Source organism: Theobroma umbraticum, unplaced genomic scaffold (genome assembly GCF_002168275.2).
Source record: "Theobroma umbraticum cultivar Fairchild unplaced genomic scaffold, ASM216827v3 scaffold_20.0, whole genome shotgun sequence".
Classification (NCBI taxonomy): domain Eukaryota; kingdom Viridiplantae; phylum Streptophyta; class Magnoliopsida; order Malvales; family Malvaceae; genus Theobroma; species Theobroma umbraticum.
The window spans coordinates 4,048,649-4,076,256 of NW_018397266.1; the positions used below are offsets into that span (position 1 = coordinate 4,048,649).

Here is a 27,608-nt window from a genome sequence, read left to right on the forward strand (position 1 = left end):
CTCCGTAAATCAAATTATGAAATACTAAACTATTTTCACTCTATTTTATTCATAATAAAACAAATATTTCATTCCGTTCTATTCATCTCGGCCGTTAATAATTATCCTGAAAAAGAAAAGCTGTTAGATAATAAGAACTTTAAAACAAAGAAAAGAATCTACAATTAACTGATATATAGGGTAACCACTTTCGGCATGATGAGGAAGGACCACTTCCACGTGCCAAAAATGATCGGCGACTGAAGAAACCAACGGTAGTGGTGGGCCTTGTGACGGAACCGACCCAACCACGCCCGCCTCAGCCCTTTTCTCCCACCCTTCCTTCTCTCTAAATTAAAATAAATTATTATGAAATAAAACTTATTAAAGTTTATATTTACAAATAAAATAAAGACCCTATTTATAGATTATGAGGATAAAATATCATGTATTTACAAATAAAATAAAAAACCTATTTATAGATTAATAATGTTTTATCTAGATAAAATTTATAAAAATAAAAATAATATTAAGATATTGAGTGGATAGATTAAATTTTAATCTTACTCTAATTTAATCTACATCTAAATTTAGATATACATAACAAAATAGATATATACACATATATTCATAACACTCTCCTTGAATATTCATTCTATTAAGAATATGCTTGATTAAAATATTACTAAGAAAAAATCTTATATAAAAAATTCGAGTAAAGGAAAAAGAGTGTATAATTTTTTTCAAGAATATGCTTTTGAAATATTGTCTTATTAAAAACCTTATTAAAAAAAACCTAATGGAAAAAACTTTAATGAAGAAAAAGAGTAAAGTATGTATTTTACTCTTTTAATGACTATATTATTTAAGATCTTTAAAACGGTATATTTTAATATTTTATATCAACTTTTCAAATTTTGCAGTAAGAAGGCCTTCAGTGAATAAATCTGCTAGATGTCACTTGACTGTGTTTGTTAAACACTAATATCATATTTTTCTTTAAGATCATGAGCGAAGAAGAATTTTGACTAAATATGTTTTGTTTTATTGCTTTTAATATACCCTTGCTTTAACTGTGTTATGCAAGCAGTATTGTTTTCATATAATGTTGTTGGAATTTTGTTCTTAGTTGACAAGTCATTCATTTCTCAAATATATTATATTACAGATTTTAACCGGACACATTCACGACTCGCCTCATGAATTGTTAAAATTTTTGTGAGGTTAGAAGAAGTAGCAAATATAATTTGTGTTAAAAAAGGCTATGAAATAATCATACCTCTATAGAATAAGCAACTTATTTAAGGTCAAGCTTTGTATAAAGAAGATAAATATCCTGTATCTGTATAACCAATTAAATTTGATTTTGATATATTTGAATAATATAAGCTCATGTCCATTATTTCTTGGAGTTATCGAAATATATGTTTAATTTCATTTTAATGTCTTCGAGTTAAAGAAGAACTATATCTTACTAATAAATTTACAGCAAATGATATATTAGGTTGAGTATTATTTGCAAAATAGATTAGTGCTCCAATTGCACTAAGATATAGTATTTTAGGATCAAGAAGTTTTTCATCATTTTCACGAGGTCGGAAAGGGTCTTTTTTTCACATTTAGTGAACTTACAACCATTGATGAACTCAATGAACGCACTTTTTCTAAATAAAATCATTTTAGCACTTTTGATATATAATTTGATTGGTGGACAAAAATTTCATTTGTCAAGTGTTCAATTTAAAGACTCAAACAAAAATTTATTTTCCCAAGATCTATTATCTCAAGTTCTTTTTTTTTAAGAGTTTCAATAATGTGTAGGTTATTAACATAAACAATAATTATTTCAAATTTAGATCCGAATTTTTTTTAAAAACACGCAGTCATATAGGATCATTTTTATAATATTTTTTCAACTAATATTTTCTAAAGCGATTATACCACATGTGTCCAGATTGCTTTAATCCATATAAAGATTTATTTAATTTAATCAAATAAATTCCTTAAGAATTCAAATTTTGTGCTTCAGACAACTTAAATTCTTTAAGAATTTTCATATAGATATCGTTATCAAGTGAGCTATATAAATAGGTTGTAGCTATACTCATTAGATGTTTTTTAATCTTTTTATGTATTGCCATACTAATTAAAATAGAATTATAATTGCATTCACTACAAGTGAAAATGTCTCTTTATAATCAATACTAAGTCTTTAGGCAAAATTTTGTACGATATGCCATGCTTTATATTTCATAATCTCATTTTTCTAATTTTGTTTTTGCACAAATACTCATTTACATCCTACTGGTTTTAAACCATTTGGTGTGTGGACTACAAGTTCAAAAATTTCATGTTTTGCAAATAAATTCAATTATACGTTGATTACGTTTTTTCCCATTGGTCAATCATTTTTATATCTACATTGTTCAATTAATATAAGTTTAAAATCTTCATTTTTCTTTCATAATATTGAGCACTATATTATATATAAAAAGATCGCTGATGTTTATTTAATTTGAATTCCATCTTTTTATATCATGACATAATTTATCGAGATCTTTTTATTTTCAATGATTTCAACTATTTGAATTTCTTTTGAAACTTTATTAATTATGTCAGGGGTTTTTTTTGGAGTTTATGTTTCCTTTGTCTAATCATCTTGAATGTTTACTCCTTTTCTTTTTTTAGAATTTTATCTTTGGAATCGATTGGTCTACCATGCTTCTAACGTACCTTATTCTACATAGACATCAATTCTAATAGGAGCTTTTGCAAATGGCATGAGATCCAGTCATTCTCTTTAGGTCAGTAAATGTGCCTAACAATTGATTTACTATATTTTGCAAACAAATTATATTTTTTAACTTTAAGTTTATATTGATTTGTGTGAGAATCAAAACTAAATAATAATAATACATTCCAAAATATTTTCTTTTCTAGTTGCTTATTTTCTCTTCTTAATGTTAAAAAAATTATTTCATCAAAATTACAATTGACAAACCTTGCTATAAATAAATATTCTGTTACGGGTTCTAAGTATTTAATGATAGATAGAGATTCAAATTCAATATATATTCCTAACTCCCTTTGAAAATTCATCTTTGTGTGTTGTGGTGGAGTAATTGAAACATATACCATATATCCAAAAATTCTGAGATGAAAAATATTTGATTTCTGACCATAAACCAATTGCATAAAGAAGAATTTATGATAACTTGTTGGACAAGTGTTGCTACATTCAAAATGACATGCCCTCAAATAAAAATTGGGAGTTATAGATTTCATAAACAATGGCCTTACAATCAATTAGAAGTGTTTAATAAATGATTTTATTAGACCATTTTGTGTATGAATATGAGCAATAGGCTATTCAATAGTTATTTAAATTAATATACAATATCCATTAAAGGCTTAAGATGTAAATTTACCAACATTGTAAAATAAAAACGAATAGTCTTGATTGTATGATCAAGAAAATGTGCTTGCAAACAACTGATTACAAATGTCAAATTACAAGTTGATAATAAGTACATATATGACCATCTAGTCGATACATCAATTAAAATTATAAAATATTTAAATGGTTCACATAGTGGATATTTGGGTATAAATAAATCACCCTGGATATGTTTTAAAAATGCAAGGGATTTATTCTCAACTTTAGCTAGTGATGGCTTTTTAATTAATTTGCCTTCAAAGCAAGCAACACATGAGAATTCATTATATTAAAAAATCTTTTAGTTTTTCAATAGATGTTTACATGTATTTTTGATAATTTTTAGCATCATTATTGATCTAAGATGGCTCAACCGATCATGCCAAATATTAAAATCATTAGTGAACTTTTAGTTTACTATAACATGAGTTTCAATTATTTTTTTTCGTAGTACGTTTTAGAGGACAAAACGGATAATTTTCCCAATACACATGTTTTACCCAAGATAATAGATATAAGATAAAGATATTTAATGCTTCTTTCATTCATTATCTCAGTATGATATTTATTTAGACAATCATCTTTAAACTTAATAAAATTCTTTGAGACGTAGTAGAAAATAATGCATAATCTATTATGAAGTTTGTTCCCTTGGATAGTAAAATATTGACTTTTCCAGGGTCTTCAATTAATCTTATATTACCGGATATTATATTAACATTGGTTTTTCCAATTGTTAAGTGGAAAAAATATTTCTTATCTTTAAATATAATGTGCATTGTAGTAATGTCTGCTAGACATATATTTGCATCATTAATCTTGAATCCAACAAGATGAATATCAATGTTTTTCTTCAATAAGAAAAGATACATAATAAGAAACTTACAAGTTGACATAAGAAAACATTAAATATATAATTTACTAATTAAAACACATAATAAAAATATATCATTTAAATATAATGAGAACATATAAAATTTTTTTCATAAAGTTATACTAAAACATATCAACAAACTATTAAAAAATTTCATTATTGGATATTTCAACTATCAATGAAATGATCAATTCCTCTTTCAGGATAGATAAGAAAATTTGCATCATCTTGATGTATTATATCAACTTGGTTATGGTTAAAATCATCTTGAACAAAGTTACTTTGATTTTTTTTAGCATTTAACGATGTTTGATAAAGTTCTACATTTTTTTTTAGCATTCAGTGATGCTTGATAAAACTCAACAAGATGCTTCGACGTATAATAGATATGAGACTAATGGCCTTTCATGCCACATTTAAAAAGTATTCGTCCACTTTCGTTAAGTTAAAAAGTGTTCATCCATTTCGGGTGGGTTAAAAAGTATCCATCAATTTCTAGTCTAGTGGGTTAAAATTATCAATCAATTTTAGATGGGTTAAAATTATTCATCAATTTTTTATGGGTTAAAATTATCTACCCACTTCTAATGGGTAAATGTATTCTTAGATTTAGAATAGTGATTAATATAATCACTACGATTATAATTGTTATGGCAACCTTTTTCATTTTTATGACCATAATTATCAAATGATGTCGTTTTCACTTCAAGAAATAAACAGAATTTATGATTTTTCATTAGTAGCTATATAATAGCAAATTCACTTTCCAATCAAAGGACAAAATATAAATTATACTACATGATAGTAAATTTACATTTAAGTTAACTTTTAGAGATGAAAATGCCGAAGAGATATCAAGTCATTTGCTTGATTTAATAAAACAAAAAAAAAACCCAATCATTTGTGTTATGAAATATAACTTGAAAGAACAACTATGAGAGAATTTAAGAATTTACAAATGAAGTAAGGGGCCTATTTATAGACTAATAATACTTTATCTATATAGAATTTATCAAATAAATATAATATTAAAAAATTAAATAGATGGATTAAATCTTAATCTTAATCCAATTTAATCTTCATTCAAATCTGGATATATATAAAAAAATAGATACTCGCACGCATGTTCATAACATAAATAAATTAATCAAAATGCTCATATATATTACCTCTTTTCTCCTTAAATATTTATTGGACTTTGACTTTTATAGAAATTTAAGAAAAAAATTTTATTTTTATTTATTTTATATTAAAAAATTTGAATTTATTTTTATAAAATAATATTCTATATTTTTAAAATAAAAAATAAAAAATAAAAAAATCATTTTGTAATAAAAAATGTATAATTATTAAATACCTAAAAATAAAAAATAATTTCATTGGAAAATATCTAAAATAAAATTAAAAAATAACTTTTCTTTTGGTTAGATATACATGGTAACTAATAAAATTAGATAAAAATTCCTTCCCGGTTCCTTTCAACTCAAGATTCCATAGTAGCTTAGATTAGATGACATTGTTGGATGAGAGAACTTTGGCAAAACCAGTTGTACAGCTGCTTATCTCCTTTCGGGTCTTTAATTTGGAACCGGTACTTCTTTAATCTCTGAAACTTGTTTTAAATTCTTAATCCTTGCTTTAATTTCCATTTTACCGTGCTGTTATATTTATTAAGGTGAGTATTAATAGGTGTAAACTGAAATAATAGATTGAAATCAATTAATTTAATAATTCATATTTTTAAATTCCAATATTAATCGGTTAAAAGATATAATTTATCAAGTATTTCAATCGATTTTTAATGTAAAAAATTTACTATGAATAGATAGAAAGGTCTACCGTTAATAATATATATTATTATTATTATTATTATTATTACTTTAAAAAATATATATAAGGTGAATTAAAAGCATTTAGGCTTAGTGAAACATTATTAAAACATTAAGCAAAATTTTTTAAAATATTATATGTATCATTAGTAATTAGATCCAATCAAATTGATTTATCTAAGTCAATTTCAATTATTTTTAATTTTGAGATATAATTGGACTGATTTTCAGTTATTTTTTTTATTAAAAGTTAGGTTAATTCAGTTCCTAATGATTACTGGGCATTATGGGCCAACCTGATTTGCAATTCCGGTGTTTGATATTATTTAGATAGTGGAGAAAGGTATCTCCGTTACGTAATTCCTGATGATAATGGACTTTGCCGTGAACTGGAGGCGCTTGTGGTTTATGCCATGCCCAATTTTTCCTTGAAAATAATGGAAAAATAAGTTACTTAGACATTTCCATTTTCCCATTCCCCATCGTTTAAGATTCATCTACACGATTATCTATCATGTCACGTCAAATTTCTTTGTATGTAGAAAGTAAGTAGTAGCACTACTTAAAACACAAGTAATGTTATGAAATTTATGGCTTTGTTTCATTTGTAGCTATCAAGTTTCAAAGCATCTAACAGGTTTTATTATCATTTCAAAGCATTTCACAATAACAAGTCGTTGTATATAATACACAACTTCACGCAGAAGCACCTAATTGGTGGCGAGACATTTTATGCAACTATCATCATAACGATGCTATTCTGAATTACAGTTCATCCTTGGCCTCGCGGGAAGCTTTTCTAATGTTGTTAGACTGCAATTTGACAGGGTAAGAGGCTTCCAAAGTTAAACCACACAGCCCTTCTTCCGCATCAATGTCTCGTTGCATTCTTATGTAACCCTGCTCTCCCCACTCAGGGCCCCACGAGTTCTTCACTATCCAGTACTTTGTCCCATCCAGGGTTGCTCCATATCCTACCACTGCCACAGCATGGTTCAGCTCAGTGCCACAGTCTCCAGTAAACACCCCCTGCAACCATTTTTGTTGTTATGGGGATTAATTATAAGGGTTTCTCAATGCATCAGCCTATGAGTTCTCATTTTAATTACCTCTGAGTAGAATTGGATATCCTTGCCACCAGCATCTAGAGCAATAGACACAGGTTGGTTTGCAACAGCTTTCATCAGAGCCTTTTCATCTTTTTCTGGCACCATTTCATAGCCATCAATGACCACCACAGGACCATTCAACTGAAAAATCAGCGGTAGCATATTCAAGTCAATATATCTGCATAAAAACAGAATTAAGGAAGATTTTTTTACCCTTTTTTTCTTACATTGGATGAGTCACAGATCTCATCTTTGGCTCTGTAGGGGTAATTATTCTCAGTTGTTAGTCCATCACTTTGCTTAATGAACTCAAATGCTTGTTCCATCAATCCTCCGTTACAACCTTGGTTCTCCTTATCACAGTCAACTAGTTCTTGTTCAGATAAACTCACAAGCTCACCTGTTTTGATTTTGTTTAGGCCCTCCACTGCAACTACAGTTGAAAATGCCCAGCAGCTACCTGTGACATCAATAATTGTGAGTAACTTCAAAGCAAAATATGAATTATGATGGAACTGCATAATATCTTGACAAAATATCAGCGAGGAAGGCAGCAATAACATTCGCTATAACTTAAGTTTTCTTGCTACTTTGTTGCTGCAATTTAGAAAGTTCAGTGACATATCCGTCAGCAGATTGAAATTATCGGAAGGTTCAAAGATTCTTGATAGTTTGTTCTGAATTATAATAGTTACATTGATTTGTAAGTTGACTTTTTAATCTATTCACAGATGCTTGCTGGTAGAAAACTTCAAAGGATAGAGTGCTTACCACATTTGCCTTGGTCCTTGATACCAGTAACTGCACCCTTTTTCCTCCAATCAATGAAGGGAGGAAGGATGTCAGTCTTCTCATGTCTGAACTCAGTCACCCGCCTTGGACCATGGAACATCCGGTAATGGCTAACCTTTGAGCTCCTTGTACTCATGAACTCATGGTTAGTCATATCGGTATACTTGTTCAGTTTCAACTTGTACGGCTTGTCCATCTGGTTCACCTTGTGGATATGTTTCAGATTCTCCTTGAACACATTGAAACGCTTTTGCTTCTCCTTAAGGTCACGCGAAATAATGTGGTGGCTCGTCCATCTCTCATACAAGTCCCACAGGCTCTCCTCGGAGGCCAACTCGCTCTCTTGGTAATCGAAACTGCCCGAAAACCAGAGCCAACGAAAGTACAACCAAGATGAACTTCCCTATATCCATATGGACTTCAATACCATAAAATGCAGATTTTGTAGGGGAAATCCTTTTGCGGTTGTGAAGACCAAGCATTCTATGAGAACGAACTATTGATGTATGATGCGAGCATGCCCCTTTATGGTGATAAAGGCAAGGAGTTGGCATCTCAACTTTACAAATCTTTAACCAGAAATTGAGGCAAAAAGGTGTTATTGTTTTCGGAGATAATTCTTTGCAACTATTTTTAGAGGCGAATTTCTGACAGTTTGCGTGTAATTATCAACAATCTACATGCTAACCCACGTTGCCTTAGCTTAACTTGTACGTAGAAGGAGACAGATTGATTATGTACTTGAAAGTGCCAGGCGGCATAGAACACGATTTCCTGCAAGTCCTGGAGAAACAGGGCTCAAAACTGCCATGCCTTCTCTTCCAAAGATCCAATATTTGTACACGCTGCTCATACACATGGTACACATATCTAGTATTTGGACAGCACTAAAGAAAAGAAAGATTTATGCATGAAGTATGTGTTAAACATCTTTTCTTTTCATCAGAAAGAACGTACTTTCCAAAGCTTACTAGTTGCCACCCCCTTTCCATCTTGTCTCATTTCTATGTACTTTTGGGAGGAAGAAGGAAAGATCGGATAAGGAGTGAACCATTCACATCGGTGCTCCAACTGAAAGGCTTTTCTTGGTATAGCATGCACATGAAAACAATCATTGGCTGAAACACATCCACCTTGCAATGGCTAAAATACAGCTACGCATAAGAGTGTGGGGAGACATGCAGCAACAACCTATAGCAGTCTGCTCTGGGTAGTTCCTGGGAAGAATTGCTTGAACAAAAAATTAAACTAGCAAGTCCTCAGTAGAGTCAGCACCAGCAGCTATGCTTGGTCTATGCATTCATCATCGTTGACATGGTATCATTGGGGAAAGTTGGCTTTGTGAGGGCAGACATACATAATAAAGCCACACACTTAAAAAACATCACACCAAACAGAAATGGCTAAAATCAAAGAGTAACCTTAATCGTTAGCCTTGAAATAGAATGAATCTGGTTTTTTGAGATACTTAATATTTGAATATTGATCAATGACCTTCCATCATGTCTAAACATGGTAATAAACCATCAATCGTTTATGGAGTTGACAGTAACCACGTGTCAAGCATATAATACGATTGTTATACCATCAAAAAGCATCATTGCCGATGCGTTGACAGCAAGTAGATAATGATAATGCTAATGAAAATGTGTTTTAAGGTAAAATCTGATCTTTGCTGCTTGACTATAACAAATAACAGCAAGAGATGAAAACATTAAGAAACCCATGTATTGCTGTTTCCCATCTGTATATATATTTTCCTCCATGCTAGACTTAAAAGAGTATTCGGTAAGCATTTGATACTTATATTTCACAAGAACACGTATATCAAATAAGTAATGTTTACAGAATGTCCTAAGACTATTTGTTTACATCCTGTTTGGTAGAGGATGGTAAAGAACAGGTATCCAAGGGAAACAGCTTACTTAGTTTTAGGTAAGGGCTGCTAAATCATGTTAGAGGAGGAAGGTGGTGTGCATCATCAATATCAGCAAAGAAAGTTCCACATTCCTCTACATTTCTCTCCATAAACAATGTAATACTACTATTATTTATCTCTCCCTCCTATTGCACTCTGATAAATTGTTTAGCTTCATCTGAAAAAGAAAAGCTAGAACTCGGACTCTCACTCTTTCAACAAGAGAGGTTAGCAGTCAAAATCCTACAAAATTTAACAAACGAAATGCATTCAATAGTCAAGAAAAAGCTATTCATCAATTACCAACAATGCTAAATGATTTGTCTTCATCATGAAGAATGAATTTGAGAAAGGCACATGCATAACATAAACACGAAAAAAGAAACAAGAAGCAAAGTCCGTCAGATTTGGAATAGATGAGAGATGGCATTTTATAAAGCAGAAGGAAACAACAATTCATCCATGGCACCCAAGCATTTAGGCATTGGTTGGTACATGATCTCCTGCCTATCCCTGCCTAAGGAGCAGGTTTGAATCCCCTGTTTGAATCCCCTTTCCCCAATTATATGTATATATATAACCAATTCGTCCGTGACATTCATGGAGTTATCCAGCTCATCAAAGGCAATATTATGCTTTCGACCACAATTCCATTGAGTCTAAATTAAAACAATTCGGCAAAAAATAAAGCAAAAAAAGAAAACAGGAACAACATGTCCACCGGCACTTGAACGCATAATTTACGCGAGAGGATCATTCTGCTTGGCTTTCTGAAGCAGCTCTTCCCTCACTCTCCTGATCTCCGCTTCTTTCTCCAGTCTCTCTTTCTGCAACCACAATAATTATTAAAATAAAAAAATTACAGAATCTAGGGTTTCAACTTTTAATCTATTTGCAAATAATAAAAAAAATTTAAGAATTTAAATGGAAGAAGTGCATTTCAATGGCCATATTTCCATGACCTAATTCAGATATAAAACTAAAATAGAGATTGGAATGTGCAAATTTAGGGAAAGGTAAACAAAAGTGGGGTTGGGACCTTTTCGTCTTGGTGAAGGGCGATCCAGACGTGCACTTTATCCATGGTTTGCCAGAAAACAAAGGCGCCTAATGTCATGGCGAAGTAAGTGGCCACTTTCACCATTTTTCTCTTCTCTTCTTCACTAGCTTTGAATTTGCAGGGGGAGGCTGTCGAGTTGAGGTTGGATTCTCAGCCGACTGTTCAATTCGCAGAGGAGATAAATCACAGTCGTTCGCCGAGGAATTTTATGATGTAGTTGGTCTTATTTTTACCTCGAATGCACTTTACTTTCGTGCCGTCCATCCCTGAAAATATGTGCTGGCCCGGCCCAGCCCGAGCTGAAAAAATGTGGGTTGGGCCGAGTCAGTCTATTTTTTATATGATTCATCAAAATCTCAACTCAGCTCGTCCCTTGTTAGTTTATGAGTTGGGTTGAGTCAATTTATTTTTATTTTTTTTTAAAATTAATTTTTATAATTTTACTTGATAAATTTTTATTATTAATAAAATTATTTTATGATTTAATTTATAAATTGAATAATAAAAACATGTTATAAATAAATAAATTACACTAAATATAAAAAAATTAATAAATTACATAATAAAATTTATCTTTAACACAGACTACTATCTCATAAATATAAGTATATAACCAAATAATAAAAATTTAAGACTCATTTATATCCTCTTCAATATTCATTCTCAAGTAAAACATTTAAATCTTATTTAGACAACAATGATGTCTCAAAGTCTGAATTATTATCAATTTATCATCTAATATTCATTACCATAAAAGAAAAAGAGATAATAAGTTTTAATCTAAATTAAAATTTTTAATTTGACAAGTGAAGATTAAAGACATTGAAATATATAAAATAAACAATACTATTGGTAACTAAATTATTAATTTTACATAATCAAATATCTAAAATTATTAAATTAATTAAAATTATTTTTTCTGACCCATAGGGTTGGCCTTGCCCCAGCCCACATTAGCCCACTGATTTGATGGGTTGGCCCATTTAGGCCCGGTTCTAATATAGATCAAAATTTTTCAATCTAACTCACTTCATATTTAATAAAAAATAAACCGACCTGATGGGTCAGGACCATTTTGACAGATCTAATTAAACGACATCATGCTGAATTTTTGTTTTTTTTGTTAGGAGCACATGTTTGGTACATTGAAATATATAAATTTTAAACAAAGTGTTCAAAAAAATTCATGTGCTATTCAAAATAAAAAAATTTAAATAAATCTTTATTTTTTATTACTTTTAATTAAATTTTTATATTTTTATTTTCGATCAAATAATCTCTTATAGTTAATAGTTGATTAATTACTATTAATCAAAATATCATTTGTCATTTTATGTCTATATGACGTTAACGTTACGTTGATGTAAAAAGTAAAAAATATTATATTATCATTCAGTATAACATGTCAATATATCATATCAGTGTTATGTGGTGATTTGACTAAATCAAGTATTGACTTAAAATAAAAATATAAAAATTTATTTGATTTAAAATAAAAATACAGAGACTTTATTGTAAAATTTATTTGAATTTATTTGAATAATTTAAGAATTTTTTAATTATTATGCTTAAATTTTATATATTGTCAATAAATAATACGTTGTCACCTTGTTATTATATAAATATAAAATTAAAAATGATCTAATTAAAAATAAAAATTTTAATAAAGAGAAAATCTAATTGAATGTGGAATTAAAATTTTTAATAATCAATTTTTATATTATCCTTTTAGAAAGTGAAAAAGAAGAAAAAACAACAAAAAATAAAATATAAAAAGGCAAAATGGCAGCCTGGTTGGGAATGAAGACTGATATAACATGTTAAAAGTTTTAATAGGATGAAACTTACAACATCGATTGAAATGGCTTATATTATTAGCTGTTAACTGACGGGGGTTTCATATTCACCCTAGGCGATTATTGCTGGAAGGGTAAGACCAAGGCGTAAGGCCCTTAGCTACTTGCTGCGTTCATGGTTGTTGGAATTGTTATAGTTTTCATGCGTCATGTTATATTTTTCCTTCGAGAGGCAAAAATGATTGGGGAATTTTTGGGTTTGGCTTGAAATCAAAGTTAATAAGCCATCCTCTTTCAACGTATTTGGCTGGGGAAATGAAATATAAAGCTATTGCTCACTATTCTTAAGCTCCTTCTAGTAATTTATTTATTTCCCAGGAATGAAGAAACTTAAATAGCTCTGGTCAAGGAGATTTCCCGCAAGGCTTGGGTTCTTGCGTCAACTCATGCATTTCCTCTTCCTCAACATTGTAATGCCCATCCATATTTCATTACTTTAACATGCGATGAAATTTGCAGAGAGCCACTGCGTGAAAACCACAAGTATAATGCCTACTAGATGACTCGTACCCTTGGGCCTTCGAGTCCAATTGAATTTTTATTATACATATTGTCTTTTCACCTCGTTAGTTTGAGCAATAGTATCACAAATCCCATGGAGATTTTCATATTGGCCTTATAAAGTCCAAATTATTAAGAAAACTGACTAAGTCGAGAATCCATTAAAAATTAAAAACTCTGTTATGAATATAAATGAGTATTCATTGTATTTTATAACATTCAATATATCTTTTCATATCCAATGTATATAATTATGTTTGTACATTTTTTTTTTGGATTTCATTCAATATATATACATTCTTATTTACTAATTCATCCTTTCTATTTATGTAAATTCATTTCCTCTCCATTTATGTGTACTTATAAATAAAGGCATTGTAGTTAATAGTAGATATACTAGAACAAGAAATGAAATAGAAAATCATTTTACATTCCTACTACTTCTTTCTGAAAATTCTCTTTCAAAGTTATAATTCACAAAATGTTATTAGTACGAGGTTTTAACTAATTGAAAAGTTGTCAATATAGATACAAATGGGAATCACTGAGAAAGGGGGAGATGTCTATTTACTTGATAGTGCAACGACACATACCATATTTTTTGACAACAACATTGCGTAAGGTAAATGTTCATACAATATCAGGTCTCGTTGGGATTATTGATGGTTCTAAAAATATCACAATTATTTTGCCAAATGGCATCTCCTTATACATCAATGATGTAAATAATAAAAATATTTTAGATATTTCATAATTAAGCATTAATGTCATTCACATGTTTAGAGCCTCGTTTTAAAAATTAATAAGCTCATATGTAATTATGATCAAAGTTAAAAAAATCTATGTATTGTACCAAAGAACAATATAATGTCAAGCTATGGGGACTTTGCTAACATCGGGCAACTATCCTTGAAGACTTCGAAATGTAACATCAAAAGTTCAACGAGATATTTAAACCCAAAGCTTAAAAATAAAAAAAAAATTCAATAGATAGATTGCTTCATCTTTGACTTTAACATCGTTTAGACCTTAATTATATAAAATTAATTTTTAGTTTGCAACCCGTGAAGGAGAGAAAGGAACTAATGACGATGACTAAAGTCTTTAAATTTTTTTTTATATCGAAATCAAACCAAATACCCGCATAAACAAAACCATGAAATTATTAAAAATCTACACAACAATCTCCATTAACAAAGAAGTCACCTTGACAAAATAATATGCTTTAGTATCATTACCAAACCACAAACACATAATCGAAAGAGAAATTACAAATCACCAAAAATAAAAATCATTCAAAGAAATCCACAAACAAATAAAACAAAATTTAATCAAAAACAATGACCAAAAAATTAACTAAAATACAAAAATCATAATGGGCAAAAAAATAAAATAAAATAAGGGAGACACAACTTAAAATATCGATCAGACGTGGGAGTTGGGGTTTATTAAGGTGCATGTTTGGATTGGAACCAAAAGAAAAGAGGGAAAGAAGGGTAATCGACATCAGTAGCCGCGACAAAAGTAGAGAAAGAAAAAAAAACAAAAGGGAAAAAGGTTAGAACATAAAGGTTTTCTTTGAAGGGAAAAGGGAAGAAATAGCGAAAAAAATCGTTAAAAAGAAAAAGGAAAATGAAGAGGCAAAAGTAAGAGGGAGAAAGTGGCTATAAATAATTTAGAGAAAAAAAGAGAATACAAATGGCGTCTGTTTAGGGTTTCTTTCTACATAAGATACTGCAAAATGATATGATATTTAACCACGAAAATTAAAAAAAAAAGAAGAAAAAAGGCTGTTGCAAGGCAGATAACGTAAACAAATCAGTTTAAGGGTTTTTGAACCAGTTCTAGGGTTGCCACTATACTTGTTTTTAGGGTTTAAACTAAGTCAGTTCAAGAGTTTGTTTGATCGATTTTGGAGCGATTCAAAAATTGGGCAAATCAGTTCTAGGGTTATCACCAAACCGGATATAGGGTTCAATTGGACTGAATTTAAGGTTTACACTAAACCGGTTCAAGAGTTTGACATACCGATCCTAAGGTTAATGAGATCCATTCTAGGTTTTCCTTGGATTGGGTCTAAGAAACATTGGTTTTGAGAACCAGTGCTATGGACAACTGTATTTTTAAATATTGTTTACTTGTATGAAATTTATATATGGTCAAATCTTACATATTTATAAGATTATATTTTATAAGTGTGCAAAGTCTATTATGTCTCAAGTACAATAAGACATTAAGAAATAGATTAAAAAAAAAATAAAGAAATTTAATTATTTCAAAAGCTAAGGAATCCAGTTGGAAAATTAGCAGAAAATTAGGTGCTGCTTAGATCTGCTTAACCCAAGCAATCTTTTCTTACTTGACTTGAAAAATTGAGCAAAGAGAAAAGTGCAATCATATTGTCTTACCACTTCTTCGCTAGAGTGGTTGAAACGGGTAGCTGGTCTATGATTGGTATGACTAATACTATAAATGATTAGACATAGTGTGAGCAATGAGCAAGTTGAGCTCAAACACTGATAGCATTTCTTTGAAATCGAACCGTCAACTGAATCAACTTTTCTCTAACCAAACCTCTTAAATAGGTTTGGCTGTTCAGAGGCAAAACGATACCAACTAATGATAAATCACACTGGTAATGCTTTGAACAAACAAGATTTTGTAAATTCAACGATACTATTGGAAATATGAATTTAAGAGATTGAATTCGGGATTTAGTTTACTATATAAATTGTGAGAATAAAATGTACATATTATACAAACATTAATTAAAATTTAATATATATTTGAAAAGATATAAGAATATAAACTTAAAATTCGCAAATTCATATAAATACAAAATAATCATGAAACCCATGTTTATAAATTTGAAGTCCAAATTCTGTATTTCTCTTGATATTCAAGTTCCCGAATGAAACCTAACTAATTTTTTTTTCTTTTGCCAATTCAGTGTATGGGTGGCATTCCATATTGACCATTAGCCTAAAGGTGCAGTGCTTCACGTTACATTGATTCTGTCAACAAAATGTTGCCACCAATTGGCCAAACTTCAAAGGTAGAAGACAAGAACTCAGCGGCCAGTGATTCCCACGTTAGCCAAACTACAAAGGAGAATGCCACAATATAGTACTTTACATGTAAAACCCTAAAGCCTCGATGTGATATATATCTGAATTTCTAATGTGCTTTTCCCACAAGGGGCATCTTTCCTTTGAGGAGAGGAGAAAAATTTACATTCTGCCCTAAAATCATGTAGGCTTAGCTCTTTCCGAACAGATAAAATATACGACAAAGCAGCACCAAGAAAACTGAGGAACAAAACGAGAAAAGTAAAAAAACTAAAGGAGATGGAAAAGGAGCAATTGCAGGCAGGTTAACAAGAGGAAGGTGAAACACAAGAACCTGCAATTAGACCGCCAGGAAAATTTCGTTACTTAATGCCAATTTGGCCTATAGTTAATTAGTTTTTAAGCTGACTGGTTTGTATAAAGAGTTCCTTTCAGGAAAGAGAGGAATTTTAATATATAAATACATTACGTGCTCTATAAAGTTTTCTTTCCAGCTGAGAAGCTAATCAATATATTCGATTCTAAACCACTTTGTCTTAGACAAAGAGACATTAATATTATATCAGAAATCAGTCAATTTAAAAATTTTAAACCTCTAAATGAGGATTTAATAATGATTTTAATTATTCCCTAACATTTCCAAATTCAAAATTGAATTGTTGCACTGCCGAATGATCCTCAAGCTTTCCATTTTTCACCAGTCACCATTGTATAGATGTTAACAAGCAGATTTCGTGGACAGGGTCCATGTATATAGTAGATAGTTCACGTCCTGAACCAACAAGCTAGCCACACATGTCCAAAAAGGTGAGTTAAAAGTGCATTAGCTTTGGGTATTAATGGTATCCCAAATATAGATTCTCTCCCTCATTATACGTGCTCTTCAATACCAAAAATTTGGGTATTATTAATGAAGGAAAAGACAAGGATTTCTTGTTTGAGGATCATTTCTCAGCGTCGCAAAATCCTTACAAAGAAACCCAAGAAAGTAGAGAACCTTACTAGTTTGGAATTGTTGAAAACCAACAATCCCTTCGGGAATAAAAGTATGGACACAAGTGGCCGACTTAATTCAAAACATGAGAAATCCTCAATCCATTTGGCATCAAAAAATAGATAAGTAGGACACCAAGTGTCCATTCACCTGAAGCCAGGATACATAAAATGATGGGTATGATATAACATTTTTCACTTACCAAAGATCAAAATCAAGGAAACGAATTGAAGTTGGTGTTGGACGAAACTAGTGACATGGGGAGCAAAGGTGGTGGCCTCTTCCGCTATGCCGATGGGATAGACAAACTGCTGTTGCTGTTTGGAACTTTAGGTAGCATTGGAGATGGGATGATGTCCCCTGTCAACATGTACATTCTCAGCGGTGCGCTAAACGATTATGGAGCTTCCGATCAATCTTTCTCCAATGAAACAGCGGACAAGGTATAACAATTATACCTAACCTTTTTATTTATTTATATATTTTAATGCTAAACTTAGCAGCTTTTTCCCCTTTCTTTTTTGAAACAAAAAGATGATTTCATTGATTACTCATTGATAGCCAAGCATTTTGTTCCTGCCATCTGCTGGCAAGTTTGAGAGATCCTTATCTGCCAATGATAACTTTCTGATAACTAAAAGTGCATCTCCTTCGATTTAAAAGGTTTGACAGCTTCTAGAGCTTCTATAATACAGGCCTCAAGGACTAAATGAACTTTAATAGCAAGTGCTCCTATTAGTTGCCCTTCATGAGCCCTAATAATAATACCTATTCCTCCACATTTACGTTAAATGTCCAAGGCGCCATCAAAATTAACTTTGTGATGAGATATAGTTGGAGACATCTAGCTTCCTCTAGAACCAAAAGGTCCTGAGCCTGCTTAAAATCTTCAAGAAATAGAATTGACTTTTCTAAAATGGCCCTCAAATCCTGCTGCTTCTTATTTTTGAACTCTTGTTACCTGGTAATGGATCAATGACCAGGTTCTACAGAACGATTCTTATCGAGTAAATTATATTTATATCTACCCTGTAAAAATTAATGTACAGGACAAACTCTCATCTCGTTAGGATTATCAATCAATCTAATGAAACTGCTTGAAGAAGTCAAAATGAATGGTAACTCTTGCAAATTAAAACGTAGTATACACATGTTTATCCAGATTAGGTTTGAGGTCTTTTGGTTAGGATCATCTTAGCACCGTCTTAAATCTTAAAATACTTGATTCGTTATTAACTATCTGCCTCATCCTATCTACAGTATGCGCTTAGGCTACTTTATTCTGCAATTGGGGTGGGAATATCTGCTTTCATTGGTAAGTATAAATGTAACTTTCATTTCTATGCTTTAGTTTATTCACGGTTTCATCTAGCAAGTTGAAGTGACCACTTAAAGATAATCTTGGTTTCTTGTTTGAGAGACAAATGAGTGAAGCCCCTTCATGTACTCATAAAATGTCATTCTCTGTTGAAATTTGTATTTCTTACTTGTTCTTTGTACAGATACTGATAATTCAGTGAAGTCTTTCCGACTTAAGAGATGCAAAAGTTTCATTCCACTACCTACGTTCGTTTTCCAGAGGGAGTTTGTTGGACAAGAAGTGCTGAGAGGCAGGCATCTCGCATGAGAATGGAATACCTAAAGGCAGTTCTCAAGCAAGACGTTGGTTTCTTCGACAACCAAACGGCCTCTTCCTCTACATTCCAGGTCATCTCCACTGTCACTTCTGATGCGCATTCAATCCAAGATACCATAGCTGACAAGGTTATCAATTACCTCAGACATTTTTTTCTTTTTCCCTTTTGAAAAGTAAATGATTTTAATCCCATAAAAATTAGTGGATTTCTCTTAATTCAGATACCAAACTGCCTGGCTCACCTGACATCATTCATCTTAAGCCTTGTGGTTGCCTTCAAACTTTCCTGGCGAGTAACATTGGCTGCTTTGCCATTCGCGCTAATGTTCATAATCCCAGGACTTGGATTTGGTAAGGTACTGATGAACATAGGAGCAGAGATGAAGGCTGCTTATGGTAATGCTGGTGGGATTGCAGAGCAAGCAATCTCCTCGATCAGAACCGTATATTCATATGTTGCAGAGCAACAAACGCTAGACAAGTTTAGCGATGCACTTCAAAAAAGTATGGAGATAGGGATGAAGCAGGGTTTCACAAAAGGATTGCTGATTGGAAGCATGGGAATGATTTATGCAGCTTGGGCTTTTCAAGCCTGGGTTGGCGGTGTTCTTGTAACTGAAAAAGGAGAAAGCGGTGGCGCTGTCTTCGTAGCTGGGATCTGTATCATCTTAGGAGGATTGTGAGTTCCTTTCCATACTATTGTCCTTTTTCTTCTATTGTTTATCTGCAACAACTTTAATTCTCAAGAATCTTTGTTTCATTTCACGTGTAGATTTGGTTATTAATCAGAAACACTAAAATTCAATCAGAGGGGCATGCAGATATTAAAATTAGTGCTAGAAAATTTATGCATGTCAAAAGCAAGGAGTATATGCTTATTGAAATGAAGCTGTTCTCATCTGGCTTATTACCTCAGGACTACATTCACTTTTCCTTTGCATGATACACGGAACAGTACAAATGGATTTCTGCCAACGTTTGAACCTACTTTTATAGCATTGACAAAAAAATGCTTTCATAGGCTTCAGTTACCATTTATATATCGCAGGACAGCTTACAGCTTTGATTTTGAACATTCAGGGCTGTTATGAGTGCACTTCCAAATCTCTCTTTCATCTCAGAGGCAAGACATGCTGCCTCAAAAATTTTCGAGATGATTGATCGCAATCCAATTATAAACTCCGAAATTGAAAAGGCAAAAGTTCTATCACATGTGAGAGGATTAGTTGAATTTAAAGATGTAGACTTCAGTTATCCATCGAGGCCTGATGCCCTTATTCTCCACAAATTCAATCTTAAAGTGCAAGCTGGAAAGATGGTAGGTCTTGTTGGAGGCAGTGGTTCTGGCAAGTCCACAGTCATTTCTCTGCTTGAAAGATTTTATGACCCTATCAATGGAGATATTATCCTCGATGGATGCAAAATAAAGAAGCTCCAGCTTAAATGGTTGCGCTCCCAAATGGGACTCGTTAATCAAGAGCCTATTCTCTTTGCAACATCTATAAAAGAAAACATTCTCTTCGGTAAGGAAGGAGCATCAATGGAACTTGTAATAAGGGCAGCAAAGGCCGCTAATGCACATGACTTCATTGTAAAGTTGCCTAACGGATATGAAACTCAAGTAAGTCCTAATATGCTTTAGTTGATATAAGTTGAAGTTAATTGTTTTGCTGAATTAATAATTACTATTGCAAGTCAGGTAGGACAATTTGGGGTGCAACTGTCAGGAGGGCAAAAGCAAAGGGTCGCCATAGCCAGGGCTTTGATCAGAGATCCAAAGATTCTTCTGCTAGATGAAGCCACGAGTGCGTTGGATGCACAATCTGAAAAGATAGTACAGGAAGCCCTGGATCATGCCTCACAAGGAAGGACTACAATTGTTGTTGCACATCGTCTGTCTACAATCCGTAAAGCAGACTTGATAGCGGTTCTCCAATCAGGAAGAGTTATTGAATCAGGTTCTCACGATGAACTTATCCAAATGAACAATGGAGAAGGTGGGGCCTATAAGAAGATGGTGCAATTGCAGCAAACGCCAATGCAAAATGAAGCCTCTGATGGTTTCTATTATCCAACAGAAGGTAGAAACAACCTTAGGATGATGAGTGGCCAAACTCCGCAGACTCCAGTAAGTGTGAGATCTAGCTATCCCAGCAGCCCAGCGTACCCTCTCAGCCCAGCAAATGCTTTTAGCCCAGCATTTTCCATCACTGTGGCAAGCTCTGTCCAGATGCATTCCTATGAAAATCAAAGTGAGAACAACGTAAAGAATTCTTCTCACCCTCCCTTCTCTGGATGGCGTTTGCTTCAGATGAATGCACCTGAGTGGAAGAGAACCTTAATTGGGTGTTTTGGAGCTGTTAGCACCGGAGCAATTCAGCCAACCTATGCCTATTGCTTAGGAACAGTTGTCTCCGTTTATTTTATAAAAGATAGTTCCAAGATCAAATCAGAAATCAGATTCTACTGCTTGATTTTCTTAGGACTGGCAGTTCTAAGTTTCATCGCTAATCTCCTCCAACATTACAATTTTGCAATCATGGGAGAACGCTTAGTCAAAAGGGTTCGAGAACAAACACTTGCAAAAGTGCTTACCTTTGAGATTGGGTGGTTTGATCAAGATGAAAACTCAAGTGCTGCCATTTGTGCACGGTTATCTACTGAAGCCAGCACATTTCGATCATTTATTGCAGATCGTATGTCATTACTAGTTCAAGTTTTCTTTAGCGCTTCCCTAGCCTTTTTGTTTGCATTGATTGTTACATGGAGGGTAGCCATTGTTCTGATTGCCATTCAGCCATTACTTATTGGGAGCTTCTATTCTAGGAGTGTTCTAATGAAAAGTATGTCTCGAAAAGCTCAAAAATCACAAAATGAGGGAAGCCAGTTAGCAAGTGAAGCTATAGTTAACCACAGGACTATCACTGCATTTTCCTCTCAGAAAAGGATATTGCGTCTCTATGGAGCAACAATGAGAGGGCCCCAGCAGCAGAGCATCAAACAAGGATACATTTCTGGTTTTGGTTTGTTTAGCTCCCAATTTTTGACAACAGCCTCTATAGCACTGACCTTCTGGCATGGGGGAAGACTAATAAATCAAGGACTAGTGACGCCGAAGCATCTCTTCCAAGCATTCTTTATATTGATGAGCACTGGTAAAAACATTGCAGACACAGGAAGCATGACTTCTGATTTAGCTAAAGGTGGTGGTGCCATAAAAAGAATATTTGCAATTCTGGATAGGAGGAGTGAGATTGAACCTGAAGACCTCAAAGGAATTGAAGTTCAGCAAACTAATAAGGGGCAGATTGAATTGAAGGATGTATTCTTTTCTTACCCAGCAAGGCCGACCGAAATGATCTTCACAGGCCTGAGTCTGAAAATTGAAGCAGGAAAAACAATGGCACTCGTGGGACAAAGTGGATCAGGCAAATCCACTATAATTGGGTTGATTGAAAGATTTTATGATCCGCAAAGTGGATCCGTCTTGATAGATGAATATGATATCAAGAGATACAACTTGAGAAATTTGAGGTCACATATAGCATTAGTGAGTCAAGAGCCCACCCTTTTTGCAGGAACTATCCGTCAGAACATTGCCTATGGCAAAGAGAAAGTTTCAGAAGCTGAAGTCAGGAAGGCTGCTATCATAGCCAATGCTCATGAATTTATAAGGTATTCATTACTTGGATTAAACATTATACAACTCCATAACTACATATACCAATCCTGTCAGTGTTTTGACAAAAATGTATTAATCTGATGCAGTTCTATGAAAGATGGCTATGACACTTACTGTGGTGAAAGAGGAGTTCAGCTATCGGGAGGCCAGAAGCAAAGGATTGCACTGGCTCGAGCCATACTAAAGAACCCAATGATCCTTCTCCTAGACGAGGCAACCAGTGCCCTTGACAGCGAGTCAGACAGCCTAGTCCAGAAAGCACTAGAGAAGATGATGGTTAGAAGAACTTGCGTAGTTATAGCTCACCAATTGTTCACCATACGAAAGGCAGATTCCATAGCCGTGATAAAGAATGGGAAGGTAGTAGAACAAGGATCGCATTCCAGGCTCCTATCTATTGGTCGGGCTGGGGCTTACTACTCTCTAATCAAGCTACAAAGTGGCCAATCCCCTTACAGGTGAACAACTGCAAAAGTGTGCTCTAATCAAGCTAAAAAGTGGCCCATCTCCTAGCAGGTGAACAACTGCAGAAGTGTGCTCAAAAAGTATAAACCTGTATGGGAACAGTTTTTGTTTTCAATTAAGAATGAAGTAGGATTTAATCTGAAATACATGGTGCTTATACATCAGGTTGAAAGTGTTCTGTGCTTTGCTTGTGTGATGTAAAATATGCTCAAAATTAAATACAAAATACAAATAAAGATTACGTGTAAGTATATACGATTGCAATAAGTAATATAGTGATAAGTTGAGTTTGTGGATCTCTCGAGGAGTTGGTTTACTAATTGTTACAAATTACAAAAATTAAAACAAGTTAATTTTACCTAAACATCAAACTTTGAGAAATGATTAAAAAGTAATCTAATTAACTATTTCTAATCGCAAAAATGCTAATAACAAATTGAGGTGGAAGTAATAGTTTAATAGTTTAAGATTATGATATCTTTTTATATTTCACTTGAAATTGTGTTTGCTTAATTATTTAATGTTAATAGAAATTTATGCTAGTTTAGGATCTTAATGCATGTGTAATTCTCCGTTGAGATATTACACAATTGCCTAACTTAATTGCATTGTTATATGTCTATTAGAAACAACTAAATTAAGTTATTTAATCTAAGGTTCTAAAAATTGGCTATATGTGGCAACTAAGCGTATGTCTATCCTAATTGTACATTAAAACACTTAAATTCATTTCTAAGTGTACTGAATACACATTAGCCAAATTAAGGTTTAACTTAAACTAACTCTTTCAAGTATCATCTAAATATCTAATAAATTTAAATGGCGATCAAACAAATAAATGGACAATAATTTCATATTTAAGTAAACATCAATGTTTACAGAGAAAATAAGTAATAAATCAACACAATATCCAAGTTACATTTTAAAATCCATCATAACCCTAGATTAAGAGTTCTAACTCAATATACTCAAAATACGAATACTAATTTCAGCAAAATGAAGCATTTCTACAAAAGAGTAGAGATACAATCAAATCTAGAATGAGAAATTCTTTGAAGTAGCATTTTGATCTTTCAATCTCTTGATTTCATCTTTTTTCCCTTTTTGGTGTCAACGTTCTTTTCCCAAATTAGTGTCTGAATCCTGTTTTATTTTTGAGCAAAAAATTGACCATTTAATGTAAAATCGAATGACCAAAAATGTGAAGAGTCAAGTGTTGGTGCCCAGACACCCAAGGTTCTATCCTTGGCCTTTTCAAGTTCTGTGCAGCACCTTGGGTGCCTAGGCACCCAAGCTGTTGTCCACACTACATGCAATCTGCTGCAGTCAGTCAAATTCCTCTACATCTTTTATCATGATCCCTTTTGAATTGGGTGAAGTTCTAAACGTCAAAGTTGTAACTCTTCCTCCTAACTTTCCATAAATTCAAGAATCGTGTCGATCGGAGTTTTGTTGCTGAAGATATGCTTCAATTACTATAGCACAGTCTAAGGTCAACTTAAGCAAAAGTGCATGATCTTTACAAATTTGATTTCCAAACTTTTTTGCACCTTTAGCACGTATAGCATAATCAATAGAAAGTATAAACAAGATTTAATAATATGAAAATAAACTCAAATTACTTAATTAAACTACTAAAGCATGCATAAAGTAAATTAATATTAAAAAAATGTAAAAATAAGACCTAAATTAATTAACAACAAAAAAATATTACTCATTTTTAAGCTCTAAAAAATGCAAGATAACTCTATAAAATAGAGTAATTAGAGAGTTGATTAAATGTTCCCTCCATTATGTAAAACCCAAATTAAGAGTAATGTAACATCTCAACGTCAATTTTGATCTCTACATCAAAAGAATAAACCCACATATAGAATATCCAGAAAGGTGATAACAAGAACTAGCAAGGTTTGAGAGGGAAAACTTCTTCTAGTAAATAAAACCGAATGGAAGTTCCCTGCCCCTTGTTTGAGCCTTATTGGTGCCCCTTCTCTAATTTAATGCCAAGTGTCCTTAAAGTTTTAATTAAATGATAAAAGTTAGATAACGGTGTTAAACCTTAACTACATTAGGCTAACTAATAGTGTTATAAAGCCCTCGCCCTTGTTGTTGTGCTGCTGGAATACCTTGGGCTGGCTGAATAGGCACTACTTTTACGATTGGAAAACTCTTCTTCAATGACAACGTTGTTGCTTACAGAAAACAAAGAAGGATCGGGTTGCTGGAAGAAAGAACTTAGATTTGGTCATTTATGAAGGTTGTTTGCTCTATTACCATCGTTCCATCACTGTCGTTTCTCATTTAGTTTCCTAGTAAAATTAACAATGAGAAATAAATTGATAATTGGACAAGAAAATTCAAATTCTATAGAGATTTTGACAATAAAATGTAAGGCTATGAGAAAAGTTTTAAGTGTTTGCTTCAGAACAAAAAAAAATCCATCATCTTAGTTGTCGTCTTTTATTAAAAGCATACTTGCAGCAAAGTAAGGTTAGTGTAGCATTTTATTAAGATTACATTTGGTATATTCTTAGAGATGTGATTACTGGAAAGATAATTTTGTAACGTTTGTTATTATATGAAAAATTGATGATTGCAGGGATTTGATTGTTAAAAGGATTACATAGTAGTCTTTGGCTTGAAAACCCTTTACTGAAAATATAATATAAATTTACTAAATGTATGTTTACTAAGTACTCTGTAATAAACACTAAGGCTTTAGTTCACAGCCCAAAAGGAGAAACATTATTAATTCAAACAGATATGACTAGGTCACACACTGTCATACCTAGGACAATACAATGATATGAAGTCCAACTTCTAAACAGATAGAAAATAGAAGGAGCAACTAATCTAGTTACTATCCAAAACACTGAAATAAATCATGTGGCAGAATTTAAAGATGGTTCTGTAGAACTTGTCTTTAACCGACCACCAAGAATTCCTTCCATAAGGTCTTTTGAAACTCTCAACATAGAATCCCGTCAACTGTAACTACAGATTTCAGAATAGCTAGAGCCTCTATATCCTCAATACCTATTGTTAAGACAAATCTGTAAAGTATAAATAACTCTTCCAATATACCCCAACCAGTATATAATAGACAGGAAAACACTCCGTCAAATTCACCAAATATGTTTCCAACTTATTCTTCTATGACAAATAATCCAAATCTACCTCAAAATCAAGAAAATGAGTTAGAAATATTTGTTCTAGAAAAAGATTTTGAAATTAATAAGGGCTGGTGTAGAAAACAATTCTATTCATAAGAAAACAAGCAAAAAAGAAAAAATTATTTTAAATTATATGATCAGCAGAAAGATAAAATATTACAAAATTACTATAATTTCATGGAAAAACATAAAATATTAATAAAATTTTTTCATTGGTTTAAAGAATATAAAGAACTGCAAATAAACACTTTAAAAACCACCAATAAATGGCAAACAAACAAGGGAAAAATAGAAACATATCACCCTCTAATGACAGAATTACAATATTCACATAAAAAAATAGGTATAAGAGCTACTCCTTTAAGAATGAGATCACCGGATCTAGGAGAACCTATTACCTCAAAAGATATTAAAATGATAGTAGAACAAAATAATTTTACAAACTTGAACTTGCACACCATTTCTGAACAATTAGATACAATTGAAACAAAATTACAACATTCAACCCAAACTCAAAATATACAAATCCTTCCAAATACAGAACAGCCAATGAAACATGCATGTATACCTTTTGAAATACCCAATAGATACCAACAAACAGAAGGCAACCAAATTTTAAATGAAATAGAAAACAGACTTGGAGCCTTAGAAAGCCAATACTCAGGAATAGTAGCAGATACTCTCCAAAGACAGCTCCCAAATTCAATACTCAATACAATAGATAATGATGACACAGATTCATCCAAAGAAGATATAAAAATTCAACAGATTAATAAAATGATCTGGAAAGAACCTTAAAAAATTTATTACCCAAAAATGACAGCCCTAGATATTAATATAGAAGAAAAACCAACATTTCCAAATAAATATAATGCCAACACCACTTATGAAAGGAATATAGATGGTATGTCATAATACAATATTCTTAGCATACTCCAACAAATGACAATGGTTTCAAATGTATACAAAACTCAAAATCAGACTGGTCAAATTACAGTTCACACAATAGCACACCTCTTAGTTGTTGGTTTTACAGGGCGATTAAAAGGATGGTGGGACAATTATCTCACCATAAATCAATAACAAGAAATCCTAAAAGCTGTTAAAAGAGATAATGATGGAAACATTATAACGGACAGCGAAGGAAGAGAAATCCAAGATGCAGTAGCAACATTAATCTTTTCAATATCAAAACATTTCATAAGAGATCCTTCATATGTCAAGGATAGAAATTCA

At 32.3% G+C, this 27,608-nt stretch overlaps 3 protein-coding genes across 3 annotated transcripts; 1 reads left to right on the plus strand and 2 right to left on the minus strand.

Moving 5' to 3' along the window:
- Positions 1-6,752: 6,752 nt before the first annotated feature.
- On the minus strand, positions 6,753-9,396 carry LOC110423183 (vignain-like). Its single transcript, XM_021437340.2, has 4 exons — positions 7,999-9,396; positions 7,455-7,687; positions 7,228-7,368; positions 6,753-7,147 (listed from the first exon to the last, which is right to left on the minus strand). The coding sequence occupies exons 1-4, from the start codon at positions 8,213-8,215 to the stop codon at positions 6,884-6,886; spliced, it is 855 nt and encodes a 284-aa protein (XP_021293015.2). The 5' UTR covers positions 8,216-9,396; the 3' UTR covers positions 6,753-6,883.
- A 947-nt stretch (positions 9,397-10,343) lies between these two features.
- LOC110423382 (uncharacterized) lies at positions 10,344-11,201 on the minus strand. The gene is made up of 2 exons (XM_021437602.1): positions 10,977-11,201; positions 10,344-10,764 (listed from the first exon to the last, which is right to left on the minus strand). The coding sequence occupies exons 1-2, from the start codon at positions 11,079-11,081 to the stop codon at positions 10,678-10,680; spliced, it is 192 nt and encodes a 63-aa protein (XP_021293277.1). The 5' UTR covers positions 11,082-11,201; the 3' UTR covers positions 10,344-10,677.
- A 6,472-nt stretch (positions 11,202-17,673) lies between these two features.
- On the plus strand, positions 17,674-23,196 carry LOC110423519 (ABC transporter B family member 15-like). The gene is made up of 7 exons (XM_021437737.1): positions 17,674-17,859; positions 18,677-18,731; positions 18,996-19,180; positions 19,274-19,731; positions 20,133-20,673; positions 20,752-22,727; positions 22,821-23,196. Exons 1-7 carry the CDS (start codon positions 17,674-17,676, stop codon positions 23,194-23,196), a joined length of 3,777 nt encoding a protein of 1,258 aa, XP_021293412.1.
- The last annotated feature ends 4,412 nt before the right edge of the window (positions 23,197-27,608 follow it).